This window comes from Pieris brassicae, chromosome 7 (assembly GCF_905147105.1).
Source record: "Pieris brassicae chromosome 7, ilPieBrab1.1, whole genome shotgun sequence".
In the NCBI taxonomy this organism is placed as follows: Eukaryota; Metazoa; Arthropoda; class Insecta; order Lepidoptera; family Pieridae; genus Pieris; species Pieris brassicae.
In genome coordinates, this window is record NC_059671.1 from 959,431 (window position 1) to 983,384 (window position 23,954).

The 23,954-nt window shown below is 32.8% G+C and overlaps 5 protein-coding genes across 6 annotated transcripts; 3 read left to right on the forward strand and 2 right to left on the reverse strand.

Moving 5' to 3' along the window:
• On the forward strand, positions 1–1,503 carry LOC123711829 (nitric oxide synthase-interacting protein homolog). Its single transcript, XM_045664655.1, has 2 exons — positions 1–865; positions 950–1,503. The coding sequence occupies exons 1-2, from the start codon at positions 183–185 to the stop codon at positions 1,134–1,136; spliced, it is 870 nt and encodes a 289-aa protein (XP_045520611.1). The 5' UTR covers positions 1–182; the 3' UTR covers positions 1,137–1,503.
• A 468-nt stretch (positions 1,504–1,971) lies between these two features.
• Positions 1,972–5,580, reverse strand: LOC123712468. The gene is made up of 8 exons (XM_045665567.1): positions 5,400–5,580; positions 4,908–5,323; positions 4,761–4,826; positions 4,282–4,407; positions 3,959–4,103; positions 3,524–3,646; positions 3,141–3,391; positions 1,972–2,999 (listed from the first exon to the last, which is right to left on the reverse strand). The coding sequence occupies exons 1-8, from the start codon at positions 5,481–5,483 to the stop codon at positions 2,003–2,005; spliced, it is 2,208 nt and encodes a 735-aa protein (XP_045521523.1). The 5' UTR covers positions 5,484–5,580; the 3' UTR covers positions 1,972–2,002.
• A 1,396-nt stretch (positions 5,581–6,976) lies between these two features.
• Positions 6,977–7,983, forward strand: LOC123711958 (60S ribosomal protein L21). The gene is made up of 3 exons (XM_045664835.1): positions 6,977–7,070; positions 7,266–7,402; positions 7,611–7,983. Exons 2-3 carry the CDS (start codon positions 7,274–7,276, stop codon positions 7,959–7,961), a joined length of 480 nt encoding a protein of 159 aa, XP_045520791.1. The 5' UTR covers positions 6,977–7,070; positions 7,266–7,273; the 3' UTR covers positions 7,962–7,983.
• A 278-nt stretch (positions 7,984–8,261) lies between these two features.
• Positions 8,262–15,138, reverse strand: LOC123711957 (ubiquitin carboxyl-terminal hydrolase 46). Its single transcript, XM_045664834.1, has 8 exons — positions 14,892–15,138; positions 14,535–14,615; positions 13,913–14,129; positions 13,699–13,779; positions 11,564–11,760; positions 9,901–10,158; positions 8,804–8,947; positions 8,262–8,526 (listed from the first exon to the last, which is right to left on the reverse strand). The coding sequence occupies exons 1-8, from the start codon at positions 14,934–14,936 to the stop codon at positions 8,416–8,418; spliced, it is 1,134 nt and encodes a 377-aa protein (XP_045520790.1). The 5' UTR covers positions 14,937–15,138; the 3' UTR covers positions 8,262–8,415.
• A 300-nt stretch (positions 15,139–15,438) lies between these two features.
• Positions 15,439–22,189, forward strand: LOC123712329 (calumenin-B). Of its 2 annotated transcripts, none has more exons than XM_045665353.1 (7): positions 15,439–15,636; positions 15,969–16,190; positions 16,825–16,984; positions 17,659–17,782; positions 19,793–19,914; positions 20,903–21,021; positions 21,287–22,188. In XM_045665353.1, the coding sequence occupies exons 2-7, from the start codon at positions 15,973–15,975 to the stop codon at positions 21,510–21,512; spliced, it is 969 nt and encodes a 322-aa protein (XP_045521309.1). In that variant the 5' UTR covers positions 15,439–15,636; positions 15,969–15,972; the 3' UTR covers positions 21,513–22,188. The 2 variants fall into 2 exon arrangements, with proteins under 2 accessions (XP_045521309.1, XP_045521310.1); XM_045665354.1 differs by lacking the exon at positions 15,439–15,636 and adding an exon at positions 15,643–15,741 and having other exon boundaries at positions 21,287–22,189.
• Positions 22,190–23,954: the final 1,765 nt, after the last annotated feature.

The window sequence follows — 23,954 nt, forward strand, 5'->3', positions numbered from 1 at the left end:
CAGACGGCCTACACTGTCAGTCACAAATCATTAATCAGTTATAGTTACTGTCGTCTGTCACTGTTGGAGATGGACATGATGGTGTATAAAATTGAAAACATACAATTTTATTTTCTATCGTTTTGATAGATATTTGTTGAACTGTAGATAATTGTTGTGTTGTTTGATAATTAAAAAATAAAATGACGAGGCATGCTAGAAATTGCACAGCAGGTGCAGTGTATACATATCACGAAAAAAAGAAAGATGCTGCAGCTTCGGGATATGGTACGCAGAGTGAACGAGTTGGAAAGGATTCGGTAAAGAGCTTTGATTGCTGTAGTCTCACATTGCAGCCTTGTAGAAATCCAGTGGTTACAAAAGACGGATTTTTATTTGATAAAGAAGCCATCCTGGAATACATAATAACAAAGAAAACGGAATACACACGTAAGTTAAAAAACTATGAAAAGCAATTAAAAAAGGAAGATGAAGAAAAAAAGGAACTGGCAGAAGCTGAAAGAGAAGCAAATTTAATAAAATTCATGAATAGAGAAAAGAACATAACAAATGGAGCAAAATCAGAGGCATCACATCAATCAAGCTCTCTTTCAAACCTTGCTAATGGGAAACATAAACAGTTGCCTAGTTTTTGGATACCCTCACAATTACCAGATGCAAAAATTTCTAAATTACAAAAGCCAGATCCTACAGTGTATTGTCCTCTAAGTAGTAAACCTTTAAAAATGAAGGATCTTATTGAAGTTAAGTGGACCTTAGTAAAGGATCCAGATGACAAAAAATCTTTGATAGCAAAAGAGAACAGGTATATGTGTCCAATCACTCATGATATACTGAGTAATGCTGTGCCATGTGCTGTTATCAGGTGAAATCCTTTACTGTTTTATAATTATCTTTGGCTTTATCAGAAATTATTATTAGTATAACTTATTAATACCAACCATTTCAGAACTACAGGTCATGTTGTTACCATGGAGTGTGTTGAGAAAATTATAAAGAAGGATTGGCTTCACCCACTCACAGGTGATAAATTGAAAGAAAAAGATATTATTCTACTGCAAAGAGGAGGTACAGGCTATGCACTAACCAATGATAATCTTGAGGCAAAAAATGAAAGGCCTGTATTACAGGCTTAAAGATTTATGCTGCAAGTAAATTTTGTATTGTTTTCTGTCTTCATAATCTTAGATTCTATTTATCTAATAATAAAGATTTTTGATGTTAGTAAGAAAAATTGTTTGTTTTTATGAAGTTAATACTCTATTATACAGTCAAAATCTGTTATAACAACATCGAAGGGACTAACATTGTTATTAACTACCTTATACAATAGAATTCAGCCAGGACCTTTGATTTTGGTCAATATAACCAGTATGTTGTTCAAAACGATGTCATTGTAAAAGATTTTGACGGTATTATTAAATTGTTACAATTTAAGTAGCAAATTGCAACTATTATTGATTTACATAGAAAGTTAATATGTGGGTAATACTTCTAATATAAATCTGTTCTTGTCAATATAGTGTATTTCATTTATTACAACCTTGGTTGCAGCAACCACTTAGCTAGAGATGTTAAATCTAATTACTTTAAATTGAAAGCATATTTTAGTACAAATTTCATATTATTATTATAGCAACTGTGCTATGTTTGGTTATAGTGATTGAGTTTTCAATGACTCATTTGTAACAAATTCCTATAAGTGCAGATAATATGAAATGCAAGATGGTAGCAAAAGACATTCTTACCTTTTGTATAGATATTAGCTTAGTAAGTTGTAAGTGTAATGGGAGTATGCAGGAGTTAAATTTATTATTCAGTTACGAAGATAGAAGTTATAACTGGGTTTCTACTCATAATATATGTTGGTATCTCTCTTTATCGTCGTTATATTGGAAATCTAGTAATTTTTAAATAAGACAATTTATTCAAATTTGTATATTAATTTCTAAAAAAAAAATAAAAAAATTCATTTAAAAATTATTATCTAAGGTAATTTATACTATGAATTACTAAAACTAAATAAATCTAGACTAAAATCTACAGTACTATTTCGTATTGTTGCTTCTGGGTATGAGAGTAGGCTTAAAACTGAATCCTGATGAGATAGATTTTCATTTAGATTATTTTCATGAGCATTTCCATTTTCTAGTTTTGAGTCATCTTTTACATGTAATAAAGCTGGCTCTATTAATCCATTTGATTTTAAATAATCTGTACTATCATTTATTATACTATCAGCCTTCACATAATTCATATTACTTTCATTGTCCATGTATTTAAGAGACCAGTCTTTTGAGGAGTGCAGACTAATATCAGACATCTCCTTACATGGTAAAGAATTATTTTGAGTAAATAAATCAATTTCCAGACTTGGGACTATATTTGGCTGAGTATGAACCTGCTCAGTGTAACTTTCTTGATTTATTAAAGGTTGTATTTCTTGCATGTCAAATTTTGGTAATTTTTCTGGATTTATTTGAAATTTTGTGAACACTGTTGAGGTTGGTTTTATTGGAGATGATCGGATATCAAAATGTGTACTATGGAATTTTAAATGGTGTTTCTTAAGGTCCTGATTCAGATTTGTTTGCAGTTGATCACTTATGTCAATCTCTCGTGTTTCAGTTTTAATATCCATTGGACTTTCAGTCTTGTGGGTATTGCTAAAAAAGGCGTCGATATCTACATCATCAAGTTCACATTGCTCGAGAGGCACTTTTGCATCACTCAATTTAATTTTCTTAGCAGTGCCTTGTTCAGGGTTTTTACGGGATTCCAACCTTTTGCTGACAGTTGGCCATTTATCTGCAGAATTATTTCTAGCACAGTCATCTGTTTGAGGAATATCGACAGCCCCTTTATGGCTATCTAATGGGCTTGCTTCTGAAGTGACATGTGGTGGTGGTGGGTTATGTTGACAATGGCCATCTTTATCTTTGTTGCAGCTTAATGCACTTACATTTAAATTGTATTTTCCTGGGTCAATCCCAAATAAACTGAAAAGAAAATTGTATTGATTTTTGAATAAATTATCCCTATTATTATTATTATTGTGTGGGTTTGTATCCCTCTAATCTGTACACTAAGACTTTTACATAAGCTATAAAAGAAGTATTCAATGTCATAAGAACACTTACTTTGCCACATCTTCGCCTATTGTGTTTAACTTGCCTACTAAACTGTCACTTTTGATGAAGCAAGGGATCAAAGATCTTATCTTGGCTATAAATTGTTCTAATTGTTGTAGAAATATATTGGCTTGCTCATCTTCAGTTCCAGTTTTAATTATAGCCAAAAGGCAATGGAAAAGATTGGTATGGCCAGGTGCTGGCACATGGGTTGGATGGTGATCATAATGTCTTCTTAAACGATACAAACTGTTGAATTGCTGGAATATATACATATTTTATTAGACTTCTACAAAATTATATACATTTTCACTTCAGATAGAATATGTTTAATTACCTGAACCAGATTTCATTCAGTTATAATTAAGCATTAAAGTTATAAAAAAACTTACCAAAGAACACTGATTGCAAGTTACAATAGTGCCACTTTTTTTCTTAGGTTTTTGAAGTGTGGTTTCCTCTGGCAAAATATTTTTTGGCAACCTTACTTTTCTTCCACTCCTCGTGATTGTTGTCTAAAAACCAAACAGCTCATATAAGTAAAAAAGTGTTCCTATTGTATTGTATTAAAAATTCAGCTTGTTTAATTGTACTGTGTGATATTCCTTAATCCCTAAATGGGGCAATTACATTTCTTTATACCAATTTTTTAATCCATGGGCGATCAGCCTTCTGCCTTCTTCTAACCTGAAAGTAATATTAGTTCGCTGGAAATCAAAACCCAGGAGCTCTAGTTTAGATACATATTTTGGTTAATAGTAGTTAATTTTACTCAAATGATTTCTTAACACATCAATTACTTTTATCACTATGATTTACTACTCTACCTCAATGGGAATTACAGGTTCTTCTTCCTCAATTTCAGGTACAATTTTTTCTACTTTTTTTATTTCCTTTTTAATCTCTGGTTTCTTAGGCTTTAATACTTCTTTATCTTTATTATTTGGTACTATATCTTTTGGTGACAGAACTCTAAAAAAGATACAACATTTCTTTATAATTTAAGGTACAAAATAGAATACACTCTCTATAAACATAATACATATTTCACTTTATGATTTATTATACTACTCATAGTCTCGGCAAATCTAAGCAAACCGAAAAAAGTGCACAACTTATAAAAATTACTGCCCAATTTTTTTATTCTTACTTGTATATGTACTGGGTATTAGTGGCAGGATCGAAAGATAGTTCTTTTGGAGGGTTCTTTGGGCTGTTAAAAATCTTTAGAGCATGATTCACTTTTTTCATCTGTTCATCATTAAGATCATTGAGGCTGTAAATAAAAAATTGAGATTATTTCAAGAATAATATATATAATACATAGACAATAAAATTTACAGCCAGATTTTTTAAATATCAAGTAAGATTTATTTTTTAGAAGTGGATAATATCATAAAAATCCTTAGTCATTATATGTATATATGTTTTTAAGTAGTACCGTTAGTAAAACATTACATAAATTTCCTTAAAACTGTGAATAAGCTGTCAAGATATATTTATGATAAATAAATAATGTATTATTTTGAATTAATCTAACATTTTTGAAAAATTCTGACACATTATGTGATCTCACATACATGTGTTCATGAGTTCATCTTTACTCGATAATGGTGCAAAGAAACTTACCAATGATAGGTTTCGCCTAATTTAATTAATTGTACAGATGTAGTCTTTGATGGTTTTGCAATAGTTCTAAAAATATAAAATGGTTTAGTTAAATTCATATTTTGACAAAGTAGTCATACTCCTACTCTTTTACTAAAGTAAACATACTCCTCTTTTGGTGTCATCTTTGGCAATATTTTTCTGTTTTTTTGCTTTGCAATCGGGATGTCTTTAACTCGAACAATTTTACTCCGCACATCTAACTTGGGAAGTGTGGGCTGTATGTTAGTACTGCTAGGAGTATTTGTAACAAACAATGGTTTCAATACAATGTTATTGTAAGGAATGGATGGCTGTTCAGAAACAGTTTCAATTTTAAATTCATTCTTTGCCATAAGAAAATTTGCTAATTTCAAATTATTTCCAATCACATTATTATCAACTTTCTTGATTATTCGTGGAGTCTTTATATTCTCGTTGCGCTGCAGGAGGTTATTTTCCAGTTTACCGCTATTTTCATAAAACGCTTTTAAATTGCTATGTTGTGGTTTTTGGGCTGATGTAGTCACAACAATTGGTGTCGTCTGCAATAAATAGTTTCTTTAATTAAAGATTATCTGTTATAAGACATAAAAATACTATTGTGTACAAAAAATAAACCTGAGAAACAGTAGGATTTTCAATGATATAAACGGGTGTGTATTGACATGGATTTACGATAATATTATCAATCGGTGTATTCATTTTGATAGTATTAAGCTGTTATGCCATAAGTTCGTAATTTTTCATTATTATACATATAAGTAAATAATTTAAAATGTACACAAAATACAATCAAAATCTCAATGAAAAATCAAAATGAAAGACAAATCACAAACATGAAATATCCACAGATAAAGTTGCAAACATAGATCTCTCTCCAAAGCATCTATAACATTATATAGATATCGAGAGAGTCGAATATATGACATCTAAAATATTCACTTTGTTTCAATTTAGACTATTTGTGCTGCTGTAATTATTAGTTTATTGATTTTGAACGATTATGAAATTCTCTAAAACTAAATCATATATCTCTCTATGCTAAAGCAGCGGTCGTAAGAAACGGTTTTGTTTATCCGTTAACTCTTACGTACTTTTCAAATCCAACTATAACCAAAAAGTATATTCTTTTATTGTAGTTAGTTCCTATGATATTCACAAGGAAGATTCCCGGAGCCCATCCTCACCTCTACAAGAAATATGGCCACCGCTTGCTCTATAAAGCGCAAATTCGGCCTCACATTTCCGTGCGGCTTGATGCCTTGGCGTTGCGTAGAGATGTAGGGTCTCTCTGCATCTTCTACCGCATTTACCATGGGGTGTGTTCAGAAGAGTTTTTTGGTCTAATACCCGCAGCTGAGTTTCATTATCGGACGTCAAGGCAAAATACAAAATAGCATCGTTCCACAACTGAGCGTTTTCTAAGGCAGTTTTTGCCGCGCACCACCACTATGTGGAACCAGCTGCCCACTGAAGTATTTCCGAACCAATTCAACTTAGGGTCCTTCAAGAAAAGAGCGTACCAATTCTTGAAAGGCCGGCAACACACTTGCGAGACTTCTGGCAATGTGAGTGTCCATGGGCGGCGGTATCGCTTCTAATCAGGTGAGCCTTTTGCCCGTTTGCCTGCTATTACATTTAAAAAAAAGAGATTACTCCGTCCAACCTCGCCAACTTTATCTCTTTAGTAGTATAGATTGGTTATTATGGATAAAAATTATCGTATCCATCAGAATAATGACTATAAATGGAAAGAAATAATATGTTTTTTTAATCATGTATTTTATAAATTTTTAAATTATATTATGTTTGTCGAAATTATCCCACAAGTACAATAAATATAATACGGTTGCTGACCCTGATATAAAGTTCCTTTTTTTCACTTAATTACTTAATTTTATTTAACTTATATTTTGTTCTGTACAGTTTTTGTTGCCCAATCATTACTTATCATGTTTGATATGTACCGTGATTTCTCTGTATGTCGAAATCGTAAGGAAGAGTCATATTTTGAGCTAAGTCTCGACTCTGAATATCATCTTTAGTCCTGCTTCTGTATTTTACTCTTCAATCATCAATACCATTACGGATTAAGTTTACCATAAATATATAAAAATACATTCTTACTGTCCAAGAATTGAACGTTGACTAAACTTCTTATTCTGTTCATTATGGGTTACATACAATCTGTCGTCTGTTTTACTATCTACTTCATTTAAACTTCAAGGTAGCATAGACAATATAACCTAGCCTTTTTCTTTCTCAAAAGCCAAGCGCTGTCAAGCTAAGGTGAATTTCTATTAAAGTATATTAAAAATGGGATATTATTAAAATATAAGAATTTCAGTGTATTTTAGTTAAATGTTTGACAATAAAATTATATAAAGTGAAATCAAATATCTATCACTTTCCGTTAAATGCGTTGATGTAAATATTAAAGCCACGTGCGTACGTCCAATAACTAGGATTTGTTCTTTATTTCAGGCAACAAAATGACGAACTCCAAGGGTTATCGTCGTAGTACTAGGGATCTTTTTTCCCGCAAGTTCCGCACACATGGAGCTATCCCGCTTTCCACGTACATGAAAGTGTACAAAGTCGGCGACATCGTTGACGTTAGGGTTAGTAATCCCCCACCTCCTCATCAGCATCGTCATAAGCACATTTTTCTGTTTTCATTAATATGTGTTGTTCTAAATACTAAACTAGATATGATCATTCTTATTAAAAATGCTTCATTTGAATCTTTGCACTGTTATATTGCTGAAATTGTTTTGTGTTGGTTTTGCTAGTATAGTACAATTTAGTAAATCATTTTATAATTTTCAGGGAAATGGTGCAGTTCAGAAAGGTATGCCACACAAAGTTTACCATGGTAAAACTGGTAGAGTGTACAATGTTACAGCCCATGCGCTAGGTGTGATTGTAAACAAGAGGGTGCGTGGTAGAATCATCCCCAAGAGGATCAATATCAGAATTGAACATGTCAAGCACTCTAAGTGCCGTGAAGACTTCCTTAAACGTGTTAAGGAAAATGAGAGGCTGTTAATGGAAGCTAAAGCCGCTGGCAAGAAAGTCAACCTTAAGAGACAACCCAAGCAACCCAGGTCTTCACACATTGTTAATGGCAGTGAAAAACCAGTGTTACTTGCTCCTATTCCCTACGAGTTTGTAGCCTAAATACATATTTTTTTTAAGGAAATTAGTTTTTTATTGAAAAAATACTCTTCACTTCAGCAATCAACTTATCTTTTGTAACTGAGCTTATATGGGTGAGCTAGCAATAAGACTTATTGCAAAATAAAACACCTGAAATTCTTGTTTATTAATCTCAAAGATTCTTGCAACACTTGGTGTATTTAAGTTTAGTAAGCCTAGTTTTTGTCTTCCTGAACTAGTCTTGAGAATATTTCATAGAATTGCCCCTAGAAATGCCCTATTTAAAAATTGTGATTTGAGATTTAAAAATAAAACAGCAGAAAAATTAACTCACTTCTTTTTATTCATGAATTATATACAATTGGATGAATTCAAAAATAATAAACAAATATGCCATTTCCAACTTTAACAAAATGGGCATATCAACAGGAGTTGCCTAGATTAATTTTAATAATTTAAACTATAATAGGGAAACTTAACAGCTAGCATCTCTAGACTGATAAAATAATATATATCCTGTTTCGGATGATTTCTGTATATCTGAGGTTAGGCCATAAAAGTCTTCAATTGCAGATGCGTCGATTTTCTGAAAACGAAAATAGTAATATTATTATAACTAAAAAAAAACAATCCTCTTGGTTAGGTTTATAATTCAGATGCAGTAGTCATGTATGGAGCATTACTTTGTGGATCAAGTCACACCAGTCTTAAAATTTTGTTTAAAAAGGACAAGCAAAGTAATAACCAACTATATATTTTCTAGATAACCGAGCTATAATATTGAATTTAATAACTCTTACTGCATTCATACATTCAGTACATTTAACCAAGCCACAAAATAGCTTTTATTTGTCTGAACTTACATCAACCATATCGTCGTCGAAGAGCAGCCAGAAGCCGTGACTCTTGACAATGCTGATGTAATGTCCCCGGTTGGGGCCTGAACCGCAGTGTACCACCACCGCGACCAGGTCATACAGCCGGTCAGGATTCACTGCGTCGTCTGACTGCAAATGTCACATACTTCTAATATTTAACGAATTAATAATGGAGAGAAAACTGAGTACTGTTAATGGTACACATGTGATACGTATTTGAATTACGGGAGTTATATACAACTTTATTTACAAATTTCACAAGTTTCGTAAACATTAATACGTTTGCATAGTTAACGTAAAAAAATCAAAACAATAAGATTTTCTCGTCCATGGACGTATTGTAGGATTAATATCCTTCCTCCGCTGAAAAATATTTATTTATCTAAGTATTTTGTAAAAACGTATAAAGTAGTTTTAGTAACAATTATAGACATACTTTTTATTAACTATATACTTTTACACACAATTTTTTACTTTAATTATTCTTATAAGATTATTTTTCTTTTTTGGGTTTGAGGCGCAAATTAACTGTTGTGGTCATTCTGCCATAATGCTGAGCCAGTGCCAGATACAAACACAGCAAACACACATTACACACTTAAATTGTACTTCATTTATTCATTTTTTATTATTGTTTTGTGTGTTTTGTTAGTAATGAATCATAATGCTGAGCCAGTGCCAGATACAAACACAGCACACACACATTACACACTTAAATTGTACTTCATTTATTCATTTTTATTATTGTTTTGTGTGTTTTGTTAGTAATCAATCATAATGCTGAGCCAGTGCCAGATACAAACACAGCACACACACATTACACACTGAAATTGTACTTCATTTATTCATTTTTGATTATTGTTTAGTGTGTTTTGTTATTCAAATGAAACTGAAACTAGTTTGGTCACATAATTTCGAATTGTTGTAGTAAAAAATTTTTTATCGTATTCTACCTGTTAAACGCATGACATAGATAGTTTGCGATGAATATCAGGTTTAAAGGTCCGAATTTTCTGAGCATCGACAAAAAAATTTTTTTTTTACCAAATTTTATCCGAACAGCGTAACAAAAATGTATTTACCGTATTAAATAGCCTCAATTCCAAAGGAAAGACCACTCGATGGGAAACTTTTATATGCCTATTATACTGCTCCATATATTTGAATCTCTTTAAATGCAATGCCAAAATAAGGGGCAGTTTCTTCACACGCATGCGCTTCTGAGCCTCTTGATAGCTACTACAGTTGTCACATTTGAACTTATTATCATTACAAAGTGTCTCCGTGTCACTAAAACACTTTAGACAATGCGTAATACTCGTGTTTTGATCGACATCGACCTGAAATCAAAAATGTATAAGTACTGCTTATAGCAAAAACTGTTTACTGTATAATCCCCTTTTAAATGGAAAATTAATCCACAGGACGCTGTTTCAAATCCGGCTCGAAGAACCAAAACGCATCGTTCCAGGCTTAGTGGGAATGTTTTTTAAAATAATGTTACGATTTATAATCAAAGTATATCAAATAATTTTATACTAAATGAATGTAATGTAAATGCTGAAGAGAGTGCCTGTGTCTAGCTATACTCGCGCTTATTAATAACTAAGAAGGCCTGAGTGAGCAAAATGTACAGCTTTGGTGTGTACAGATACTTAACAATACAATTGTCGACAGACAAGTTGCTATAAAGGCCTATTTAGATTGAGAGAGTTTCTCGCACGTTTTGTTGCGAGAAATCGTACGCGATTGTCACCAGCAATTAACATACAGGCAAAAACCATATTCTCACCTACGATTATGTCATACGAATATCGCTAGGCGATAATTTCCTGCGACTGTTTACACATTGACAGTTTAGTAAGAAGATCCTTACTTACGAGAATCTCGACTAGTATAAACACGATTTCATATGACATTTTTTAATGTTCATACGAGTATCGTACAAATCGGTTAGAACCGTTTTGAGAGCGAGATATATCTTTCGAGATTAGTGATTACTATTTATCTTAAAAATGACAAAAAAAATCCTTTAAATTTGGCGCTGCCGATAATATTAAGTTCATTGAACTTGAGTGTTTGTGGAACACGGATAATAAAAATTATAAAAACCGTGATGCGGGAAATGCAGCTCTTAATGCAATTACGAGAGAATTTTGTGTTGAGGGATTTGGTCCCAAAGAAGTAAGTGCAATAATTGGAGAAAAGGAGAAGTCAGTATTTACAAGAAAGGAAGAAAAATCAACTTTGGGGACCGGAGCTGGGGCTAAAAGTAAAATTATTTGCATTAATTTTTAAGAAAATCCTCAGAAAATCGTACAACCAAATTTTTTTAACCCAACATCTTTTTGCCGTTTCGTTTAATTAATTCTTGTTAGAAGAGCAGATATAATTAAAACAACCTCACGTACTGATGGTGAGCACAGATGGTAGAAGGAGACAAAAGATTTTCCATTGCGAAGCAAATGTCAAACAAGAGAGAGAGAGAGAGGTGTGAAGGTGTATAGACGAAAAAACTTTTTTTATATTCTTTCGATAATCGTACCTTGGAGACGAGAAACTCTCTCAATCTAAATGGGCCTTAAATCTTTTAAACAACTTACGCATATTTTATAAATACACCAGAAAAGTTCTTAATAACCTAATACACCTTTTTTGAATTTGATTTAATTTGTTGTTGACTTGCTATTAATTTTATTTAATGAATTATAATAAATTTTGAATAATTTTGTATACATTACGAACCTGTAAATCAAAGAAATGCTCATCTTTACTACTAACGGTCTCACAGTTGAGGCAACGAGTTTCGCTAGTGAGGGTACCCTGAAAAATTTCGTGTACCCATGTTGGCTCGCTGTTCTGTGGAACAGTGCCATTACATGTAACACTCTCGCCCGAACCGGTCGTCTTTTGCAACTTCAGCGTGCTTTGATTGCGTTCAGCTGAAAGGCAAAGCTATATGTAATAATATGTTAAATTTAAAATTAATAAATCATTCTGATACCTAGGTAACACTTAAAATGTTTAGAAAATGATAAACGGCTTAATGTGGAAAGTTGCCAATACTTTTATTGTTTTTCGAAGTAATCTCCGTTCCTCTCTACACATCGTCGCATTCAGTGGAACGACTGAGAAAAAGCAATGGGCCCATTCTTCCTTAGGGGTTCCTTCTATGGTATATTGGTACGCTTTCACTGCATGTTTAGGGCTCGTAATGCGAATACCTCGCATTTTATCTTTAGTCTTGGGAATAAATGAAAGTCACAGGGCGCCAGGTCACGACTGTATGGCGGATGATTCATTATCTAGACACCCGCCATAGTCACAGATTCAACAGTCCTTTTTGCGGAGTACTTCGAGGGCGCTGCTTTTGAATTTTTTCCAAGACAACAGGCAAACAACGATTGACATACCAGTCTGCAGTAATTGTCCTTCCATCTTCTAGAACAATTGCCGCGAAATGACCTTTCCGATCAAAGAATGAGTCACCGCCCTTGAACTCATCTAACATTTGGCGACACCAGTCCATGCAAAGGTGTTTCGGGTGGTAGGTTAAAGTACGAGGAATCCATTTGGCACAAAGCTTCCTAAATTTTCATGTAATATTTTTTTAACTTGACTCATACTAATGCCTAGGCTTGCCCGTATCTGCTGATAGGTCACTCTCTTATCTTCCTCTATCACGCGTCGCACAGCACTGATGTTATCTTCAGTAGTCGATGTTAAAGTCACGCGGATCATTGAGATTGCTCGTTCACGCTTAAACTCGTTAAACCAATTGTAAATAGTGGCACGAGATGAGGCTTCATGAAGAAATGCTAATCGCAGCCTATCATAGCTTTGTTGTTGAGTAAACCCACAACGAATGTTTGACCGAAAATTTTCTCACGTTAGGTTCATTTTCACGTGTAACAAGAGTTTTAGATTTTCCGCCAATTCACAAAAACAAATGGCAAAGGAATTAAGTATTCTATTACCAGAGTACAAAAATTTAAATTTAAAAAAAGTTTTCATTAGCAATGTTTCTAACTGGTCAGTTCTAAACATTTTCAGTGTTACCCACATACACAAGCTAGGTCTGGATACACATTTTGAGATTGATTTACGTTTAGTTTTTGTAATTTTAATTGTTTGTTTAATATTTGTTTTTTTTATTATTGTTTTGATTAATATTTGTATTATCTCTTTGTGTATGTCATATTTGCCTAAGTGCTGGTCACCTTAAAAATGAATATTGTGTTACCAGTGTGCCAAGTGTTGGCAAGCTTCTATCAATAGAAAATAATGAAAAAAACATATATGAGAATATCTTTAGGCTTTAAGAGTTGTTACGCTGGTGGTGTGTTTATCCTAATTTACAAAGAAAAAAAGTAAATTTATATTAGTAAGAGGAACAATATTGTATATTAGTTTGTAATAAAGAAACTCTAGATCATCCCTAAAACAAATTATATACATATTTATTCCAAAAAATTCATTTTGTTTAGCTGCATATTCAACTTGCATAATTGTTTCCTATGTAATTCGTAAGTATTATTCATTTAATGCAAACAATATATGGCTTTATAATCCTACTTTTAACGGTAGGTATGTTAAATCCCATTTGATGTTTCAATAGAGGAAAAGGTTAATTTATATGATTGATAAATTGAATTGTTTGTTGAACTCAATCCAATTAGATTGGAGATTATATACATGTGGCATATCAGTAAAAAGATAGAGATAGGCAATAAAAATATGCATACAGGAAATTATTGACACAAAAATAAGTTCTGTGACATATACATGTAAGCTTTGAAATTTAGCCTGTATATTATCTTAGAAGGCATTCTGTTTGCTATAGATGTATAAGCATATGTAGATATAACAAACATGCTTACCAAGTATTATTTCATTAATGTGATTTATTAGAAAGTTCAGAAACTCATGAGCATCCTGTTGCATGTAGTTATCAAACTCCTCTGAAAAAATAGCAAGGTGTCATTTTCTTTTATCTCTCTTCACATCAGAAATAGACATTAATTAATTATATTCAGCTAATATTAGCAATTTTCCTTATAAATTTCATCAATAGGTTTGCAGATGTTAGCTCACCTTTTTCTTTCCTCAACCTAGCAATAAACTTTTTTGGTGCAATTGAACCAACTTTTTTCTTCTGTGTTGCTATACTATAAAACAAATCTGCCAAACATGTTAATAATGTTTCCTTAGTTCTTTTGTTTTTAGCCTTGTATTCTAGAACCTTATCCCTAAACGGACGACAAAAGTATAAAGCTTGAAGAACTGAGTTACTGTAGCATGTGTTGCCAAACTGTAATATAAAGTTTATATTATATTAGTTTATACATAATTTATTTAGAGATAAAAATTATGAATACTTAAAGTTTTCAATGCTACTTAATTAATGAATTTAACTGTTTACATTTAAAAGACTCCAATAGTTTAATTGCTTATTGAAATTGATAAAGGTTTCAGAGGATAGTTTATGGGATTTCATAAGTTATCTCTACTAAAGTTTAGTGTAATGTACTAAATTGCGCTAAGTGAAAAAAATAGAATAGAAGGACAGTGTACATTTGTAGAGAATGTTACTGTTACTGGACACATTTTTCCGTTTGGCATTATTTTTGGTAGCTTAAGGTTAAACTTAAATAAGCTACATTAATGATGACTTAGTAATTTCAAATAAAAATTAAACATGTTAAATTTTACTCACATTAACTAAACCAAAATAATGCTCATTTGGTGGAAACTGCTCTGATCCAATATCTTTCTCCAACTGTGAAGCGGTTGCGCCCTAAAATCATATTACACATTATTATTTCTTATCAGACTGTAAAACAATTAATTTTCAGTTGTATTGTATTACAAAGCTGTAATGTATACTTAGTACACAATTCTTAATTGTTATAATATTCAATATAAATATTGAAATTATTTATTAAGTTTTGCAGTTTAGCTTTGTGGTTATTTTCAGAGTGCATTGGTGTGATACCTTCAGTAAATTTAATTGTATTCCAGTAGACTTTATTAGAGATAAAGAAAATCTAAATAAAATTTCAAAACGACCTACCATTCTCTGTTGGAAATTAAGGCCGAGATCCTGACATATTGACATTTGCAATCCTGTTTTAGCGGCTAGTATGCGGAACACGTGGAACGCTCAATAAATGTAATTTAATTAATCTCTGTTCTTCTTTTGCAAACCATAATTATACACTACTTGTATTTTAATTCACGAATTACGCGTATGCAAAAATAATGCACACCAGAATAGCAGGCGCCAGCCACAAGATCACTATTCATGACAAACTACAAGTATCAACTATCAATGTCAATACTAGGCACTAGCTTAATGTTGTACTAATATGTCATTGTTCAATGACTATCCATAATCCGACGGACTTTCTGTGTCAAGCAAAGTGAAAATAAAAATGACTAGCTATGGATCATGTTTAATGGCAGGTGGCAATATTTAGGCTTTATGTTTATCAATTTTAACAGCCAATCTTTTTGAAATATGTAATTTATTTCTTATCTTGCGAGAAAATTGCATTTTTTATCTGTTAACTTGTCAATTCCAGAGCTTTTTATTCTATGGAACTAATAATTGAGAAATGACAAATCACGGCTGGCGGCCGGTTAAATATATACGCCTACTTTACTTTACTAGGATATAAATTAACTATCGGGATTCGGGAATAGACTAAGCAGGAAGATTGCGTGTTCTTTGTCGACGTGGCTGTTTCCAACTAGGCAACTTAATAAATCAGTTGATTCGTTTAAACTTTTAAAGCGGAGTAGGTCACCGCAAGAATGTAAGTTGTTTTATCGTGTTGCCTTTTAGTTGGAACTTGTGTTAGCTTAGTTTGATTATCTTTGGAGTAAAAAATAACTTCACTTCTTGCTTATCGTATATTAAGGTGAATAAAAATTACCTTTGTTTTTAGATAGTGTAATTTATATAATGGTACAGTTAAATTAATTGTCTAAACTATGATAAGTAAAGTTTAGCTAACAACAAATTTACCATTCCAAACAACTTAAAGGCAAACAGATTTTATTCATTTATTCAGATTTTTAATAAATACATATATATGTATATAGTTAATACAGTTGCATCTAATTCTTTTAAATCTTATTTTTTTAGAAAAATGTTGACTTTATTATACATAGCATTGGCTATTACGGCCGTGTTTGGAGGAGTTCCAAATCCTGAAGAAACTAAAAGGATGATGGATCATCTTTCCGATGCAGAGCACTATAGAAATGAACATCATAACAAACAGTTTGATCATGATGCATTCCTTGGAGAAGACCAAGCCAAAACCTTTGATCAGTTACCACCAGAGGAAAGTAAAAGGAGGCTTGGGTAAGTTTAAAGTTTTGTTTTTTTTGCTCACATATAATTTTTAAAATAAAATATGTATATGAATAAAGTATATAATTTTAGTAATATATTTAAAATAATTTGTTTGTTTGTAAAAATAAATCTGTATTTTTTAAAAATAATATTATTCTTTTTACTTTAACTTTTTGTTTTTACCGATTTCTAATTAAATCAAAATCCAAGTAGTACATCCATTACCTCCCATTGTGTCTATTTATTTTATAGCACAGAGAAAAAGGTAATCCATAGATAATAATTCCATCCTTAATTTGCTTATTTTATATCAAGATAAGCTGAAAATCTGTGTTTGCAGAGATGTGTTCATATCTATTAATAACTTGAACTATGTGTTTACTTTGCACATGTTTACTTTACAGTCTGTAATTAGGTGAAAATTGTGTGATAGCATATAATTTTTAACCAATCTATTATTTCTTAACCTTTTTAAATTATTTTGATTCTAGTCTCTAGACTAATTATACATATAAATGTTTAAAAAAATGTAGCAAGATAAATTTTATTATTTAACATTGTTATCTTTTAGATAATTAATTCTTTTTTTGTTAAATGTTATCATGGTGTATTGACCCTGTTATCAGAACACATATGTTTCCAGAATAATAGTTGATAAGATTGACTCCGACCATGATGGATTTGTGACTCTTGTTGAGTTAAAAGACTGGATTCGTTACACACAGAAACGTTACATTGACGAGGATGTCGATAGACATTGGAAGCAGCACAACCCAGAAAATACAGAAACTGTTAGCTGGGAGGTTAGTATTTTAGTTAGTAAAAGTAAGGCTAAGTGTTGGCTTCAGCATGCAATTCTGATCACTGAGGCCTTAGATTCGAGCCCCGGCTCTTGCCGGGACCATGGAAACCATGGACTTTCTTTCTATGTCCGCTTTTAACATTCGCGCGAATGTTAAAGGAAAACATTGTGAGGATACCGGTTTTCCTTAGACTCGAAAAGTCGACGGCGTAGGTAAGGTACAGGGGGCTAATGTTGTGTAATAAAAAAAAAACTTGGTGATTTAAAAGACTAGCGGAGAGTTTATTACAAGTTCTTCTCTTTCTTTCTACAGTAAATGTAAATTTTTTAGACATTCATAAGTGTACATTGTGTTACCTATTCTGTGCCAAGCCATATTCATCATATATTTAGTTATAAAATTATTTTACATATGAAATAAATACGCAAATAACAATTCTATGATAACATGATTTGGTTTGTGGACTCAGTGTCGTCACTTAGACTCTCAATAGGTCCGTTGTGCGTTACGATTACATGTTATTGTAGTTTTTAATATTCATAGGAGTAAAGGAAAATTTTTTTTTGCAGTATTTTGATTAAATCAAAGTAACTTTTCCGAGATTAATATTTAACATTGATCTTTTCTTCTCATACCCCATTGAGTATAAATTCAAACAGATATAATCATTACAGGCATACAGAAAGACTGTGTATGGCTTTATGGATGAGATGACCAGTAGTGAGCTCAGCTCAAATTCTGAAGGATTTGCCTACAGAAACCTCATGAAGAGAGACCGCAGGCGGTGGCACTATGCTGGTAAGTCAGTTCTTATAAGCTCGAATTCATGTCATGTAGTTTTTATTTTCTCCTTATAAAGAAAAATTATAACCTATTGAAGTTTGCCTACACTAAAGCACAGCTTCCACAAGCTTTTGTCACACCAGATTGGGAAAGTACATACTGTTTAAATATCCAAAATCTAGAGTATAAGCTCTTTATTTTAAGTGTAGTTGTAGTAACACACATTTGAGGGGCATTTGAGCACTCAACATAATACAAATTCCCTAAAGAACTTTCTCTCAAACCGAGTAGTGGATGTCTGTAATAGGCTTCCGGTAATTAGTGAAATTTAAAAACAGGTTGGATAATTTCTCCAAATCCGCAAATACGAGCTCATCAGCTTATTAAGCGACTAGTGTGGTTATCTACATAATAATAATAATTTTAAAACATTCAGTCAATATTTGGCTACTTTATTTATTAATTGGAGCAGTGTTGGCCTAGTGGCTTTAGTGGGCAATTCTCATCTCTGAGGTCGTAGGTTCGAGCCCCGGCTGTGCACCAATGGATTTTCTTTCTATGTGCGCATTTAACATTAGCTCACACTAGGAAAACATCGTGAGGACACCGGCTTGACTTAGACCCAAAAAAAAGTCGACGGCGTGTGTCAGACACAGGCGGCTGATCACCTACTTGCCTATTAGAATGACGAATGACCGTGAAACAGATATAGAAATCTGAGGCCCAGACCTAAAAGGTTCTAGCGCCATTGTTTTTTTATTTATAGTTCGTTACCTCAATATACAAAATCAGTGGTTGCCTGGAAGAGATCGCTCGTAAGCGATAAGGCCGCCAGTTGCCCTCCTTTTGATTTTATTATGTTATTTTTTTATATTGTAGTGTAACGAAGTGTAAATAAATAAATAAATAACATCATACATATAAAAAAGGAGGTTACACAAGTTATTAGGCAACAGGCGGCCTTATCGCTAACAATTGCTTCCAGGCAACCCTAATATGGAACAATAAAAAATAGAAACACTTAAAGGTAAAAAAAAACTCAAAATAACATGCAACTATAACTAAAATTAAATAGAATAAAATCAAAAAAAAAATATAAATAATAATATGTATAAATAGACATGTAAAAGCTCTGCCAAAGGTTAATTGACTCACAATTAATATATATAAGTAGTAGCTAATTATGAGGCAGAAGAAAATAGTTCAAAAAGATTTTTAATTAAATTTAAAGACTGGGCTCGTCTGATATGAATTGCTATGGTAGGATACAGTAAAGTAGGAGTGATAGAAAATACTTTATTCAATTGTACATTATTTTTTTTCATTTACTGCTAGGAGAAACTTTCATGTAATTCATCTTAACGATCAGATGATAATAAAAATGACGGATTATCTTTTAATAATTTTTTTTATGTAGTCATCTCTGATCCCTTAAATAATCATTTGCAGCGGTGACATCTTTAAATGTATGCCCTCTGAGATGTTCCTAGCACTAGGAGCTAGGTCCGGTGAATATCTCTAGACTCGCGTAACAAGTTTAGCGAGCACAACATATTGTTATTTTTCCTGCGTATTCCGTATTAATTAAGGTATTCGATCATAACCACCGCTTGGCTGTACAGTAGCCCATGAGACGCCTTAAATATTTTTCTTGGGACTTAGGTCATGGACTGTTTTTTTCGTTTCCGAGTCATAATAGTGACTCTATTTGGTCCAAAGTAATAAATCGATGCAAAGGACGGCAAGTTTATGAAATTTGTTTCTGCGCATCACGATAATATTATGGACACTTCCTATAAAGGTGTAAATATCGAGCAATGTTTTCATCACGTTCCGATTCGACGCAAACAAATGACTTCTAATTTCAAAATCTAAAGAGAATTAATTTTTTTTTCTTTATATTTAATGTCTCTTTCCAAGGAGAATGTATCGCAGTACTTATTGAACACCCTAGTAGTCTGTGTCGGTACAATAATAATATGGATTTTTATGAATTGTCTATGAAAAGTGATTTATTATTTTCAGATGGAAATCAAGACGATGCATTGAACAGGACTGAATTTGCATCATTCCTCCATCCTGAAGATCACTCCGGCATGAGGGATGTAGTTGTTCTTGAGACATTGGAAGATATTGATAAGGACAACGTAAGAATTTTTTTTTAACATTTAATGGTGTCGCTATTTTTTAATTATTGAGCAGTGTTGGCCTAGTGGCTTCAGCATGCGACTCTCATCCCTGAGGTCGTAGGTTCGATTCCCGGCTGTGCACTAATGGATTTTCTTTCTATGTGCGCATTTAACATCAGCTCGAACGGTGAAGGAAAACATCGTGAGTAAATCGGCTTGCCTTAGACCCAAAACGTCGACGTCTTGTGTCAGGCACAGGAGGCTGATCACCTACTTGCCTATTCGTTTAACAAATGATCATGAAACAGATACAAAATCTGAGGCCCAGACCTAAAAAGTTTGTAGCGCCATTGATTTATTTAATTTTTTAATTATAATTAATAATAATAGTAAACCTGTTAGTTACTCCAATATTTACACTGGATTATTTATGTTTCACTATTTATTAGTTAGTAGTATTAGAAACTGGCTTAAATCTGCTTTTTCCAAAATATCCATCGGTGGTTGGTCTGTGAGTCTGCCTAAGTTACCTACCATTTATAGTGTCGGATGCTTTTGTGAACTCAATAAATTCCATGTATTACCTATTAAACTCCACATATTTGGGAGTAACCAGTTCTATCTTGTGAGGATGATTAGTTGTGCTGAAATCGGAGCAAAGACCGGCTTGATTTGATGATTATATTTGTCATTCTTAGTAAAATGATTGTAGTCAAGAACTTATAGGCTGATAGGTCTGGTAAGAGAGATCTGTTAAAGGTGTCGAAATTATTGGTGCTCTAATCTTGAGAGTTGCATTTGTAATCTGGCCCTGCACGTTTTTCTAACTATATGTGAGAGATTTTTTATAGAGAAATTAAACTTTTCTGCTAAAACTGCCGCCATGATTAATACACTTATATTTTCTGGATCCTATCATTTGTTTTTGGCCACAGGCTAAAAAGGCACACATAAAAATAAGTCAATTTTATCTTGATTTCCTATATGCAATAAAATATGATTGTAGGATGGCAAGGTGTCCCTTGAAGAGTACATCGGAGACATGTACAAGCCTGAAGACGGAGAGAGTGTTGATGATGAACCTGATTGGGTGAAACAGGAGAGGGAACAGTTCACTGGTTACAGGTACATACTCTTAAGTTTATTTTGAAAAAATGTTAGAAAAAAATGTTATGTGGGGCATATGTCGTTGTGGGTATGGAACTGACTGATGTCTTTTTTTCTTACTTTGGTTTAAAGAAAATGTAGAGTCTTGTACCGTCACGAAACAATTGTTGTAACTCAACCCAGAACTTAAAAAAATAATTTAATTATTTAGTCAACATTTTTATATTTTATAGAATGATTAGCGTTAAATGTCACAGATTACTATCATAACAACATCTTTCAGAGACACAAACAAAGATGGCTACATGGATGAAACAGAAGTGAAGGACTGGATAGCTCCACCCGAATTTGACCACGCTGAGGCTGAGGCACGCCATCTCGTCTTCGAAGCTGACGGTGACGCCGATGAGAAACTGACGAAGGAGGAAGTCCTTGATAAATACGACCTTTTTGTTGGCTCACAGGCCACAGACTTCGGCGAGGCACTCGCCAGACATGACGAGTTTTAGTTAAGCGCCATCTGTTGATATAAATTGAAACATGTTGTCATAAATAGCTTTATTAATTTCACTTACCTAATATGAATGTTTTGCGGAGCGTTTCGAACTAATTATTAGTTATATATTGTACAACACGTAACATAGGCTTATTTTAGCGCCATCTGTGGCAAAACAGTGGCATCTTTAAACTTTATTAATTGCTGAGAATACTTTTGCAGCTTTTATACAGTGAAACCTTGCATTTAATAAAATGCTTTCAATGTGTAATGTCTTTCGTTAGACTTAAGTTTATGCGCGTTGAGAGTCTATTAAAATTTGAGTATTCCACGACATACATACTGCCATTCACTTCAAAAGTAAAAGTAACTTGTCTAAGTTATGGAACAAAGATAACGTAACAATTTTTTAAATATAGAATACAACTACAAATGGTAGCTTTTGGAACCTGATACAAAATGGCAACACCTTAAGTATATAATAGTATTCTACTTTTGAATTTTTATTTTTATTGTTGCCAGTAATGAACATAAGCAATAAATTTACTTAAATTAGTCTGTAAGTAGGTATAATAATAAGCCAAAGTTAATTCCTTGAATCTGTGAGAATCTTATTAAAATAATTTTCAATAATTTAGTTTGTATTTATGCATTTATGTATTATATTAATAGTAGTCTTAAGAGAGAATACTGATATTTTATATTGATGTTTAATAAATGTATTCAGAAAAAAGACTTTATTTACATGACATGGCGTTTTCATCTGAAAGACAGAAAATAAAGAAAAATCTTTATTATAATGAAAATTGCGCTAGTTCCGGGAAAACGTCCATTCCGGTCGAGCTACTCTGGCCAAAACATATAAAATTGCAATTAAAATAATAAGAAATTTTACTTAATTATTTATAACGGAGTTTAAATTGATACGGAGAAACTAGAAGACTCCAAAGCAATGGAGAAAGGGGTTTAATGTATGGTGTGGTGGAACGAAAGGAGCCGATAATACGGCTGAATAAAATAAATTAATACATGGCGCTACAACCTTTTTAGGTCTGGGCCTCAGATTCTGTATCTGTTCCATGATCATTTGTTAATTGAATAGGCAAGTAGATGATCAGCCTCCTGTGCCTGACACAAGATGTCGACTTTTTGGGTCTAAGGCAAGCCGATTTACTCACGATGTTTTCCTTCACCCTTCGAGCTGATGTTAAATGCGCACATAGAACGAAAATCGAAAATCGATGCACAGCCGGGGATCGAACCTATGACCTCAGGGATGAGAGTCGCACGCTGAAGCCACTAGGCCAACACTGCTCTAATACGGTTAAAATGTACTATAATAAGGCCGTACCATCCATAGACCGAATATAACAGTACGTTAAAAATCACATGCAAATATGTCGCCAAAACAACAAAACTCCGCATGAATCGCTTTATTTTGCAAAATATTTTCATATTTCTCTTTTCGACGGGCAGGAATAAAAATACAAAATTGCAACGTTAACCCCTTTGTTATTGACAGGTCACAGTGTGGCTATTCAGCATCATCGTTTTTGATTTTTGGAACAACAATTTATTCAAAACACATTCGACTATCATAATATTCGTTGTACAATAAATTGAATTCGAACTGTGGAAGTAAATTACGATTTTGAAATGTTTAATGCTCTGTACAGAAGCGATTGACACTTAAAATCATTCAATGCAGTTTTTTTTTGTTTAAAAACACAGTTTGCTTCGAATAATCTTATATCTATGTAAAGGAATAAAAAATCCTACATGTACATATTAGATAGGATTCTTTCTCGCTGCCCTGTGCCATAATAGGACTTAATTACAGATAAATATTGTCTATGGAAAAAGCATTGATCTTGGCCTCAGATCTTGTAATCTGTTTTGTGATTATTTTTATTTGTAATAGGCAAGTTGGCGATTAGCTTCTGTGCTTGACACACCCCGTCGACTTCTTGGGCTAAGCCAGTCACGATGTTTTCCTTCACTGTACGAGTGAGTTTCATCAATAGAAGCAGTCTATTGTGCATAGCCAGGGTCGTTACCTACAATCTCAGGGATAAGAGTTGCACACTCAACCCACTAGGCCAACTACTAACCATTTTTAAAGGGACAGGTTACTTGTGAAGATTTTGTTTGTCTTGTAAATTATTTGTTTATTAATAAAATTACTAAATTATACTTCACGTGCACCTCGAAAGTAATGAGCTATTGTGTAATGTAGATTCGCCATAAATACTTTACATATATATATATATATATATACACATATATATAGAGCTATACGGGTGCTATTTACTTTAATATAGCATGGCTCCATATTTTTGCATATTTCGCGACAGTAACAGCACCGTTCATATAAGAAAGGGAATTTGTATGATAATTTTCATTTTGCATTCACTTGGGTTATTCTTCTTCGTGGCTTGTTGTGTATAGCGCTCGG